This window comes from Typopeltis vanoorti, chromosome 17 (genome assembly GCF_054136105.1).
Source record: "Typopeltis vanoorti isolate ZY-2024b chromosome 17, IOZ_Tvanoo_1.0, whole genome shotgun sequence".
Taxonomy (NCBI): domain Eukaryota; kingdom Metazoa; phylum Arthropoda; class Arachnida; order Uropygi; family Thelyphonidae; genus Typopeltis; species Typopeltis vanoorti.
The window spans coordinates 18982261-18996159 of NC_143565.1; the positions used below are offsets into that span (position 1 = coordinate 18982261).

Here is a 13899-nt window from a genome sequence, read left to right on the forward strand (position 1 = left end):
CCAAAACTTCGCTCCATACTTAGTAAACCTAAAGAGAAACATCTTCCAACTCAGTTTCCAGGAGTCTACAAGATCTTATGTGATTGTGGAAAGCCAAACTGCTAAATCCATCCTTCTACATTTGGAAGAACACCGTAGAGATATTTCCTACAACAGGACTAGAGCCAGCGCTCTTTTTAGCCACGTTCTTTTCTCCGTAAACTTAGATGAAGGCCGCCATCACATTGTGGACTGGACACAAACTTCTAATATCCATGTGTGCTATGATGAACTCGAAAGAAAGATTGTCGAATCCAGAGAAATTGCCTTAGATTCTTTCCATATAAATAACTCCCTAAGTTTCAATCTTTCTGATGCACACCTTGCCTCTGTTTAATACTGGCACATTCCTGACAGCACGTAGTGAACTTTCATTTGGAACTAAAGCTATCGCATTACTGTTTTCAAAATGTACTACTGTTTTTGTGGACTAGTACTGTTAATGCAATTTTTAAGTCTCTGTTATTTTTTGTATGTTTCTTTAATTGTGATACCTAAAGAAGTGATCCATTCAACGAAACTAGTAAACTAGCAGTATCTTTTTTTTTAAATAAACCATGTTATCTCTTTATCTCTCGGTATCAGTCATTTAAAATAATTAATAATATATATAGCGTTTTTTAAATAAGTTTAGGAAATTTAATGACTTTTTTAGTTATCTTACATTAGCTACTTAGGTGGTGCCTTGGAAATATGTCAGTTATTGTTTAATTAGTCTTTGTACTTGTACTGATGATGCCTGTGATACTCAGGCGAAAATTCTACTAATAAAGAATATTTTACTTGAGTTAATTCCATTATTATAATTGTAAGTAATATGTCTACTGAAGATATTTCCTTACTGAAATGTAATAGTTTTTTTTGTAATCTCTGAAGATGTCTCAGTGACTGAGATGAAATATTGGAAGCATTAAAAATCAGTTTTAATCCTTTCTGAGTACTGTATATATTCTATTAAACCTCCAACATGATATCCTCATGTTGGAGGTTTAATAGAGAAATTAATGAGGCATTAATCATAATAACATTATTATAATACTTAAATGACTAGAAAAAAAATTAATCTCACAGAAATCAGCAAATAAAACATTAATAAAAAAACAATAATGTACCTTCCCACCAAAAAAAAAAAAATTATTTTTGGTGGATTTAATACTTTTTTGCATGGGATTTTTTGCAGAATCCCATGCAAAAAAGAAACACTTTTACTTCACCGCCATTTGAACCCTCATCATAAACATTAACAATGTGCATTGCTATTTGCTTCCAGCGATGTGCATTACTACCACCACAACTGTTTACCTTAGCTATCCACACTTGAGTCAGCATGATTTCTTCCTGTCTGTCCATAGTAGAAAGAACATAAAAAAATACATTTGCAGTCATGATTATGGTCAATCAGGCCTTCCAGACCATGCTTTGGATACAGCTCATAGAATCAATTGGAAAATGACTGCCATTCTCCATTGCAATAAATTTAAAAGAGAGAGGCTGTTTTTAGAATCGGCAACTGCTCTCAGAAATCAGCCTAATTTGAATAAATATGGTTGTATTAAATTTCCCAAAATATGGAAAACATTAATACTTCGAAATCCCAATTTACCCACTAGGCTGCCTACAGAGGGTGCCCTGCCTAGTTAGGACTTTAGTCTTTCTTCTGCAGTCAAGTTTCATATTGTACACCCTGACAATATCTCAGTGACTGAGATATTGTCAGGGTGTAGTAGTAAATATTGTAATCCTTTTTCAGTACTGTTTTACTCCATAATAAATTTAGCTTAATGCTTTATCCAAGTGTGAGCAAACAAAGTTTATGCCTGAAAGTATCTTCAGGACTGGGGTAGGGTGGTACAACACCGGGCAACTCGTTGCAAAGGTGGAGCAAGCTAACATCACTCCTATCTCAGTATCTCCCAGAATGCAAAACACATCTCCTTGCGGTATGTCTAATGTTATGCATTAAGGGAAGGGCCACTACCCAGACTAGTTTCGACCTTTATTGAGGTCTCTTCAGTGGGAGCCAGGCCCAAGTGGAGATACCAGGCAGAAGCATTAGCAAGGTCATCTCTACCTATAGGCGTTGCCAAATGGTGTGCCACCTTTTTAATAAATTACTCTGGATTTAGAGAAGGATGTTGAAAGTTTATTTTTCACTTGGTTAGACTATAATAAATTTAGTTTAATCCTTTATCCAAGTGTGAGCAAACAAAGTTTGTGCCTGAAAGTATCTTCAAGACTGGGGTAAGGTGGTACAACACCAGGCAACTCGTTGCAAAAGTGGAGCAAGCTAACATCACTCCTATCTCAGTATCTTCCCTTAATGCATAATATTAGACATATCCGCAAGGAGATGTGTTTTGCATTTTGGGAGATACTGAGATAGGAGTGATGTTAGCTTGCTCCACCTTTGCAACGAGTTGCCCGGTGTTGTACCACCTTACCCCAGTCCTGAAGATACTTTCAGGCGCAAACTTTGTTTGCTCACACTTGGATAAAGGATTAAACTAAATTTAATATAGTCTAACCAAGTGAAAAATAAACTTTCAACTGTTTTACTCCATTAAGCCTTTAGCATGAATTTCTCCCAGCCCTTAAGCCTTTACACACTGTTTGTGTCTGAATATCTTCATGACTAGACTACTTGTATATAGAGATTGATGACTTCACGTCAGTTGCCTTAGTATTAATGCAAAGTACACTTCTTTTTGGAAGTGCATAATGCTATGTATGCATTAAGGGCAGGTCACTATCCAGGCCAGTATTTGATCTTTATTGAGGTGTCCTTAGTGGGATCCAGGTCCAGAAAGATATCAACGTTGAATTGATGTAGAAGTTATATTTCTCGCATGCAAATAGCATAATCAATTCATTAATCCTGCATTAATTCAACCTTCTCTTCCTGGGTCTGACTCCTATTGATGAATTTTCAATAAAGGTCAAAACCAGTCTGGTAGTGATTAGCCTTTAATGCATAACATTATGTACTTCTGTAAGGAAGTGTGCTTTGCATCATCATCCTCTGTTTACAAGTACCTATTTGTGAAGATACTTCAGATGCAAACTTTGTTTGCTTATACTTGGGTAAAAGATTAAACTAGAATATAATTTGTTGGCAAGTATAATTTAAAAAACATTTTTAACACCTGTTGTGATACAAATTATGTACCTGGTACAGAACTTTATTATAATATTCAGATATCCACTCGTGATTAGATTTCTCTTTTAGGGCTGAGTTTCATCTCTAACATTTCTTGGCACAAACAGGTCATACCTATAGTCTCCTGACCTTTGGTAAGACATTTGAAAAGTACTTTCTTCCTTGAATCTAATCATTACATCTCTTCTGCTCATGTTCGTATGTGATTAGACTCCTAACACACTATAAATCCCAAATCTGCTCAACCTTAGAATTATTCTCACATTTGAAGTGTTGAATCAAAAACCTTCCTTAGAATGCCCGAGTTGTTCACCTAATAAATTATCTCCTCTCCTCTCTCACTGACTCCCTCCACTTGCTTTCCCATGGCTGCCTTATTTCTATGTTATGTCTTTTCTACAGATACTTCCATGTATGCTGCTTTACTAAACTGGCTACCATTCCTCCATTTCCCTTTAATCACATGTAAACACGAGCAGCTGATGGTCAACATCCATGTATTGTTCAGCTCCACACTCATTGAACTTACTTTTCATCCTTTTCCTTATACCTGTCATTTGGAACAGTCCTACTCATTCTATTTTTTCCAGTGAATATGACCTCTAGCTTTTTTAGAAACACATGAACAAATTCCTGTTTTCCCTCTCTCTTTCTCTCTCTCTCATCACTTGCTCACAGTGGTATCATTATTAGGTACATTATCCCACACCTGCAGACCCCTTGTTTGTTCTCAGGTGTGGGATAATGTACCACAAAATTGCCCAAAGAATGCTTGATGCTGTCCAGAAGAGGGCAGTTTGCTTAATGTATAACCCTTTTCCCCATGAATTCCCTTCCAATTGCTTTCTCATAAATGCTCTGCCAAACTGGCCACCATTCCTCCACTTTCTTCCCTAGCAACCATTGGTCAACATTCACATGTAGGTCATTTCCAGACTTATCAAACCAACTTCTCATCTTCCTCTTCATTCTCATCTACTTTTTTCTTTTCACACTGAGCACTACATAGTGTGCTGACTGAAAAAGCAAAACGTGATTGAAATCTGGTGCAATATGTAGTACAAAGGAAAAGTACATGCTGGCTTAGACTTCATCTGGATAAATAACATCCACATACTCAACTGAGTGATTGGTTGGGGTTGGGCTGATAAGTCAGCTACTGAAAGAAGTACAGTAAGATTAAAGAGACATCCTGTCAGTAGGAATTGGAATGTCCATACTTTATGGGCTCCTGGATACTAGACTTACTTTACAAGCAGATTGAACAATACTGATGTGACATCCTTGGATTAGCAGAGATGCACTAGACAGCATTGGAGGAAATGACTGGTGGAAGAATCATCTGCTCTGGCAATAATATAAAACATGAGGCATTAATTGGATTTCTTCTCAGTAAAAGAGAAAGAGAGGCATTATTAGGATACAAACCAGTAAATAAAAGAATAATAGCAAGACCATTTAACATCACAGTGGTCCATGTCTCTTCATCCACTTCAGAAAATACTGAAGATAGTTATATAGTTACTATATATATAATATTCATCCAAGCTTGTTTTGCTTCCTCAGCCTTAAGTAAAAGGCTGGTTAAATTCCACTAATTCGAGCCCTACCTAAGTGCCTATGAGTTGTGGAAATACCTTCTGAATATGAACACTGTGCCGAACAAAGCAGCCTTTTGTAGCTGCCCGATTTTTAATCCATCTACCTTAAGTGCTTCTAGATGTTTTTTCAGTGTTTTGGGAATGGCAGCTGTTATTATGGAAACAACTTTCATTTTCTTTTGCCAAATTCGTTTAACTTCGACGTGCAACTCACGATATTTTGTAATTTTTTCAGTTTCTTTTTCATCAATTCGACTATCTCCTGGTCCTGATATTTTGATATGTATATAGATATATATATATATATATATATATATATATAGTTATATAGTTATATACTAATATATAACTATATATATGTGTATATATATATATATATATATATATATATATATATATATATATATATATATATAGTTATATATATATAGTTATATAGTTATATACTAATATATAACTATATATATGTATACTAATATATAACTATATATATATATAGTTATATATTAGTTTACTATAGTTATTCTATAGCAACTTGGAAATAATCTTAAAATCAGTACCAAAGAAAGATATAGTAATCATTGCAGGAGATTGGAATACGAAATGGAAAGAAGAATGAAGGAAAATGGAAAATGTGGATATGGAGAAAGCAATGAAAAAAGAGAGAGAATTTTGCAACACTATTTCAGCAGAGAGACTGCAAGAAGTGGACTTGGCCATCAGCTGATGGAGGAATGAAGAACATGCTGGACCTGATACTCATAAGCAAGAGATGGGCCACATCAGTTCAGCAGTGCCAAACATTTCAAGGAGCAGACATGAAATTGGATTGTATCTTAGTGATTGCCAATATCAAGTTGAAACTCAAATGACAAATGAAGGTAACAGTTTTATAGTCAGAGAGATATGAGGATACAATTCAAAAAAAAAAAAAAAGAGAGCATTAAAGATTAGGAAAGAGATCTCTGTGGAAGTGGAAGAATAGTTTAGAGCAAAATGCAATGAAGGCAGAAGAGACAAATCAAAATGTCTAGAGGAACAGTGCAAGAATATCAATAAGTACTATGGTGAATACAGAACAAGAGAAGCATACAAGATTATCAGAAATGTCGATAAGAAATGGAACCATAAAGGATGAAATCTTGATGAATACAGAAGAAATAGGAGGGAAAGAGAGAGAAAGAAAGATGGACAAGATACTGCTTAGAGTTATATAAGACACAGGGAGATATTGAAGTCCACAAAAAGCTATTTGATGAACTGAGAGAAATATCAGAAATATGAGGGCTGAGGTTGTAAAGGCAGTAAAACATCTGAAAAACCATAAAAGCATCAGAAATGAAATCATTGGAGAGATGCTGAAACATGGTGATGATATGATCCTAGACAAACTATTACATTGTATAACATTGCATGAGACAAAGGAAGCAAAATGTACTATAAAAGCTACAGAACAATTGCTTTAACAAGTCATGTGAGAAAATGTACTAATGGAAGAAAATCTGGAAGATGAACAAGCAGGATTTAGAAGAGACAGAAGTACTGTGCACCAAATATTAATGTGAAGATTAATTGTGGAGAAAGCTCTGCATAAAAATAAAAATGTTTATACCTGTTTTGTTGACTTTGAGAAAGCATTCAACAGTATAGACCAGGAAGTGGCATGGGCTGTATTTGAATCTTATTGAGTGGACAGGAATCTGGTATGTCTTTTGCAGAACATCATAACGATGTAGAGGCTGCTGTGAGAAACTGGAGAAATAAGATGGTTCCAGGCGACAAGGCACAAGACAAGGGGGCATTTTTATCATGCTTTTGGAAAGAACAGGGGATGTCACAAAGGAGAATATAAGGGTAATTTCAATTCAAGGTACAAAAATAATTCATGATTTGCAGATGACAGTGTTTATTGGAGATGATGAATGGGAAATAACAGTGAAGAAGGAAAGTGTTATGGGTCTATAATGATCATTGAAAAAAGTAAAACAGTGATATTCGGAGAGAGAGAAGTGGATGAAAAAAGCAAATAAAGATCAACGGACATGTGCTGAAAGAAGTTAAGACCTTAATTGTACCTAGAGTTAAACATGACACATGATTTAGACTGTAAAAAAAAAAAAAAATAAGATCTTGGATAACAAAAGTAAACCTGCAGTTTACTTTTGTAAACTGCAGTTTTACAAAAACAGGCAGTGAACAAGATATGGATAAGTAAATCAGTGAGTCTTCCCACAAAAGCTATTTGCACCTATGACTGTGAGACATGGGTAATGGTTAAAGACTGTGAGATAAATATTGGATTTCGTTCTGTATAGTAAAGTAAAGAGAATCTAATGCAGAAAATAATTCGAAGAAAAAACTTAAGTGTTTGGGAAATATCGTCAGAATGGATAACAATAGAAAAATCAAAATCTTTATATTTGGTACAATGGATAGTATAAACAAAAGTGGGAGGCCAAGGTGAGAGTGGGTAGATGACATGAAAGAGTGGTTTGGAAAGAGTTGCAGGATTTTAGTCACCTAGCAATGGACATTGAGAAAATGACAAAGAATGGTGAAACAAGCAAGACATAAATAGGCATTTGACCCATGGGCATACTGATCATGATGATGCTGTTTTTTCATATGATAATCCTTGCATTTCAGAAACCATACAACTTCTAGAATATCTTCCTTCATTCTTAAATACTGTTATCTAATTAGTAATGATTAGGTAACCATCTACAGCAGTACTCAATCCTTTTTTGCTATTAAGAACTCTTTCATACAGTTGATAATGTGAAACTCTGTGGATAAGATGCAGTTTCACTCCTTGGGACAACTTTGATCTGCAGTTTTTCTTCATACATCTATATTAAGGAGGTCTGCTTTTCACATCTGGAATAGTATTCATAAAAATTATTCTAGATGTGAAAAATTAAGCTGGAATAATTTTTATGAATAATTCCCTCATCAGCAGTGAATGAATTATGTAATCTCAAAAGTTAACCATCTTTCACTTTTGAGATTACATAGATTTCATTTTAATGATATTCAGATAAAATATCGTTACTGTTCAAAAACATTAATGATATGACATGGCAATATTTCTTTTTCATCTGGCGTTCAGTTTTCTGAGGTGCCATAATGAGATTTTGTACCCAGAAAATATTGGTAACCAGTTCATGACATTTGCTAAACATGTCACTTTGGGACTCTGTAAATGGCATGTGGGTTCAAGTCATGTTATAAACAGAAATGGCAATTTAGTTTTGATATATCTAATAAATAAATTTTTAGCAGTTCTCACTGGCATCTAACATTGAGTGGCTGGAATCTAGCTCCAGCTCTAAAAGGTTTTCAGTGACAGAATTTGATCTCTTGTGAAACCTGCTTAATTTATCTGTATTTCTTCATTTTTTAAATGTACAAGAGCGTATTTGCATGAACATATTTTAAGGCAAATTTGTGAGGTCTACTGAGGACTACTAATTAACTTCTAAGATACTAGATTTTTACTAGTCTTAAGTTCAGTAAGTTAAGAAGTCTAGTTAAATGTACAATAAAAGCTCTGGGAACAATTATTCTTAGAGCTTTGATTGTACGGCAAATTATTTTAAAAACTATACCATTATGGCTTGCTTGGTTTACCCACATCAATCATTTGGTGTATTGTGTAAACTGTTCATTGTTGTGAATAGCTTTTAGCTGGTTTGGTCTAATATGTTAGAGATGTGTAAATGACATTTTTAAATGTCATGTAGGATAAGGCTTTGTTTTCTCTTCAAAGGTTCTTAAGAGCTTTTGAATTAAGTTGATCTCTTGAAGGTCCATTTAAAATAGTGGGTTGGCTTCTAAGTACAGCATGAAAGCAGATCCTATTCATTTCATGTGTTCAGTAGAAATGTGAAAGTGTGGTAAGAATTTTATCTGCTATTTTGTGTCATTCAAACAATTTTTAATGGATTTAAAAAATGTCTTCTTGACCAATGTGGCTTTTCATGAACAAAAAATTTTGTATATGCGTGAGTTATTTTGGAAAAGATGAAGTCTTTTAAAAATTGCAGCAGTAAATTCTGTCGGTTCTGAACTGGTTGGAAAGTAGTTCTGGTGTTATTTTAGAACTTGAGTTATGTCTAGATGCTCTACCAATGCAAGGTAAGGATGTGGAACTTTTTTATTTGACTTTAAGGATAGATATCTGTTCTAAACAAATTGTTAGAACAAGAGAACAAAAAAGGGATCCTCTCCCCTTTTTTTTTTTAACTGCTTTCGCGCCCTAGTCAGATCCTACTTTATTTCCTACAGAGTTCAAAAAGACTTTCCTCTTTTAAAAACATCATGGCACATATAAAGATTCATTTTTGTTCATTGAGAAAAGCCTACTATTTGCAATAAGACAATTTTTCCTTTTAAAATAATACCTTTTACTTTTAATAAACATAATAACTTTTACTTTTAATAAACATAATAACTTTTAATAATTAATAAAAATTTGTTCCTTTTAATAATATTATTTAATCCAATCCAGTCTATTTTGAAAACACAAAATTAATTTGCATTATAAATCTCCTATACATTTAAAATATTTCTGGTTTTAGCTCCTAACATTGTGTACTATGAAGATAGCAGTAGTAATCAGCATCTTTCAAGTGAGTATAGATATATGAACTTTTCAGAAATTTTGGTAGTTTCAGTAAAACAGTTTATGTGCAAGTCAAAAAAGAAAGTGTAGTGTGTGAACTCAGTTTTCTGAATATATGTATTATTAATTGTAATATGAATGCAATCCCACTTGCCAAAACAAATATATAAATGCACATGATCATTGAATTTGTGCAAATTTCTGCAATGAATTTGATCAAAGAATAAAAAATTAATTTGGCATTGTATTGTTTAAGGAAATTAACAATGTAGACTAGATAATTAAAAATATTTAATTACGACTTCCTATATTTCGCCAAAGTTAAATCACCATCTTCAGGGATTAATACACTGCATTAAACACGTGCATGCAAGTGCACTTCGGTAACAAAGATGGAACAGGAGAGATACAGGAAGACCTAAAGTCCTGTGATTATACCACCTGTTGGCTTTGGTTGGGTGTTCTTGACTGTTGGGTTAGTTGGTAAGAGCTGCAGTAGATCTGAGGAAAAGCCTCTCGAATTTAAATTTACTTCAGTGAACTAATGAACTTTTTTTTCAATGGATCTTTTGCTGGTTGCCAGGGCATGGTCTGCTAATTCTGAGCAGCTGTAGAATCGGATGTAATCCTGGTGCTCTGATATACAGCTGTTGGCTGTCCTACCTGTTTGTCCATAATATGAATGGTTGCAGCAACAGGGTACATTTGTTTTATTTATTCATATGGAGTCTTCCTCACCAGGATGGGTTGAGCCCCATCATGAGGGGTTCAATATTTATGACTGTAGATCCATGTGTGTTCACAGGGAGAGTTTGCCTGTTCTGAGGGATGAAAAACCTGAGTTTTTAGATGCTACCTCCATATGAGACCGGCTAGCTCACTTTTAGCAGAAATAGATCAGATAAGGGTTCCTCACGTCATGGACAGGAATCAAACCGAGGTCTTTCCGACCAGAGGACTTAATCTATGTTGACTGAGCTACGGAGGTTCTTGTGGGATACGTGATACACTTCAGGTAGATCCAGAGGTTGTAGCTGGTCTTTTTTTTGGGGGGGGGGGGGGGAAGCAGATAAGAGTTGCTAGCTTTTTGTGTAGTTTGTAAGTGGTCACAAGATTGTGCTGTTTTAAGATCTTGGTCACCTTTTCTGACGTGCCATGAATATAGGGGATGGTGATGAATTTGTTATAATCTATGTTTGGAATATTCTTATTACTTGGTGTTATTATTCGTATTACTTGGTAATATTCTTTTTACTTGGTGGGAAGTGTGTAGCCATTGGCCAAAAAGGTGTTTTTTATGTGGGTGAGGTCTGTGTTGAGCACAGGTGGTCAGGAACTCATTGAGGGAAGCCATCTTTCATAACAGCTGTTCTTGAATTCATTCACACTACTTGAACACACAATATCCAATGGCAATCCATTCCAAACATGCACCACTCTATGAGAGAGAAATCTGGCCTTCATTCCCTTCTTGACAGCATTCACTCATTCTCAACTTCCATGGATGTCCTCATGTCCTTTCTCCACAGTCTATAAAATGAAAAATTCCATCTCCTGAAATTCCGTATAAGCCTTTCAGAAGTTTTCACGTCACTCCTGTTTGCTAGTGTCTGCAACCTACAAATTCTCAATCTGTCTTCATAAATCTGTATTTCCCAATCTTGATATCATTTTTGACACTCTCTCTTGCAGTCTCTCCATTGTGTCAGAATCACCACAGAAACCAGGAGACCAACCAGTGCTCAATAGCACAAATGAAGTCTTATCAAGGCCTTCTAAAAAGGCAAATGACTTCTTAACTTTACATGTTGAGGTTCGTTTCAGCATTGTAATTATTCTCTGAGTTGTATTTACAATCTTTGCTATATGACACTTGAACTTCAACTTCCTGTCTATTAAAATTCCAAGATCCCTGGCCTGATCAGTTTCTTCAATCATAATCCTACCAATATAATACAACATTGGATATCTCTAATCACACCAAAGTGCATGACCTTACATTTATTACCAATTGTACTGATAGCCATTTTCATATGCTCACAATTCCAGGCCATTAAAATCATTCTGCAAGTATCATAGCAGCACTCCTAATTACCCTACTTATATTTGCATCATCAGCAAATAGCTGTATATCGCATGTCGAAGCCTTCATTAATGTACAGATTGAATAACAATGGATAAGGACTGTTCCTTGAGGCACAGCATGGTTACCCTCAATCTTGCAGATTCACACACCCCATATGTGACTTTTTGGTATCTGTCAGTCAGCCATCCTCTTATCCATTGTAATAGTTTATAATCCAATCCCATATTCAGATTGAAAGACTGTTGCATAAATGCAACAGTCTTCCAGTCTGTATTCTGTCAAAAGCCTTAACAAAATCCAAAAGTATCACGGTGTATCCATTCCCCTTGTCTAACTCATTGGTAACATTATTATAGAATGCGAACAAGTTGCTAAAACATGACCTTCCCTTATTTAACCTATGTGGTTCATTGCAAAATAAAGATTCTCTATTCAGCCATTTCTGAATTCAAGCCCTAACCAACTTTTCCAAAATCTTCACCACCACTCCTGAGATATTGATTGGTCGATAGTTGGTTACATTGGTCTTTGCTCTACCCTTGTGTAGTGGGTTTACCATACATTCTTTCCACTCCTGTGGAATCTTCCCTGTTCTGAGAACTTAAATTATATAGCATGGTAAAAGGAATAGCCAATTCAGCTGAACACTCTTTTAGCATCCATGCTATTTCATTAGTCCCTACTGCTGAATTCTGATTCAGTTTGTGCAACAGCTCTAATATTTCCTCCTCATACACCTGAGTTTCTTCATTCATTGAAAAGGTAGTGGTGAGTTTCAGTGTTGCATATACTAGGTTGATAGCTCTTCTACATCAAGTCAATTGCATGCCATCTGCATTCAGTTGTTATGCTTTCAAATTCATTCTTTCTTTTACTTGCAGCATAATGATAGAATTCTTTTGGGTGTCTTTAACTTCGGAGCCAATTGCTTTTCATACTCAGACCTAGCTTTCTGTACAACAGTTGACTCTTTTAGCCTACTGCTTATAATTATCATAACTGACATCATCCTTATGTGTATGGTGTTCCTTCCACATACTTTTTTTCCTTACAAATGTGTCCCTAGAGGAGAATAAATAGATTCAGAGAATCTATTTATTCAGTGTTCTAAACTCTAGGGACATGTTCTGATTTCACATCATTTAAGTATTTTTTTAAATACTTCCCATGCACTGTCAATATCCTTCCCATCCAATAACTGATACCATGGTGCAGAATCCAGCATACTCCTGAAGTGATTATAATATTCTGCTTTCTAGTTCAGCGTGTAACCTTTTCTGAATGGTACATTCATAAACTTAGCCATCTTCCAAAGTAGTACCGCATGAGCACTGTCACCAACCGGAGGTTGAATAGCTACATCTTTAACGGACCACGAGTTCCTTCTGTCACATGCTGCTTGAGGAAATTGTTTTGCAACAGCTCAATAAATTCAGTTTCATTCTTCTCGTGTGATTTCATAGCTACCCAATCAATGTTCGGATAATTAATCCATATTATGAATACTCTTTTCGCTCCCATCTTCTTTATTTGGTGATTTATTTCTTCAGCACTAGCAACCAATCCACCAGATCTATACCCACTATGTGTTTGATCTTAACTCCATCTCACACCAGATTGCTTCAAACTCACTGTCACATAAAATACTGTTACTATTATTGCAATCATACCTCTAACTGGATTCAAGTAATCTGATATCATTAGCAGCACATCTCTTCCTCTCCTATCTTTTCTAAAAATCCCATACCCTTTGCACTCGATACCAGTTAGTATGTCTGCTTCTGATAGCCAGGTCTCACTAATGCCTACAATATGAAGTCCGCGCGGTTAGCCTAGTGGCTTTGCGCTTCGCAACCATATGCCTGGGGAAGGAGTGTCCTAGGTTCGATTCCCGTCCACGACGTGAGGAGCTTAAGGATCTTCCTCAGCCATAGCCAAGTTAGCCGGTCTTGGGCGTTGACAGCAGGGTTTTTTCCGCCAGTTTATCTGGGGTTTTTCATCCCGCAAGCAGGCAAACCGGCCCCGTGAACACACAGGTTACAGTCACAAATACTTACGGCAAGGAAGGCAACGGGAAACCACCTTGCTCATAATCATCTCTCCCTAGAATGGTAGCATATAGCTACCCTCCCCCCGGCCGTATGGCAGATGGGAACCAGAAAAATATATTAACCAAGGCAACAAACTCCCCTTTGTTTCTGATAGTCCTAGCATTTGCTTACAGACCTAATGAGTTGCCTACATGCTTTTTTTGTGTACTCTTGTCTGTGGTCTGCATGGCGCAGTTTGACAACTTATAGATTTTTGTTCTTATTTAGTTCCTCACATATGCAGACATCTTTATACATGCTTGATAGGTCTGAACCAGATAAACACTGAATCGTTCTCTGTT

General features: G+C 35.7%; 1 protein-coding gene across 1 annotated transcript in view; it reads left to right on the forward strand.

The window, feature by feature from the left end:
* LOC150097202 (MAPK regulated corepressor interacting protein 2-like) overlaps positions 1 to 13899 on the forward strand; it is an 85299-nt gene that overhangs the window by 62232 nt on the left and 9168 nt on the right. The window contains exon 5 of the mRNA XM_090407135.1: positions 9378 to 9428. Coding sequence (XP_090263261.1) covers positions 9378 to 9428 — 51 coding nt within the window. The remainder of the gene's footprint in view (positions 1 to 9377; positions 9429 to 13899) is intronic.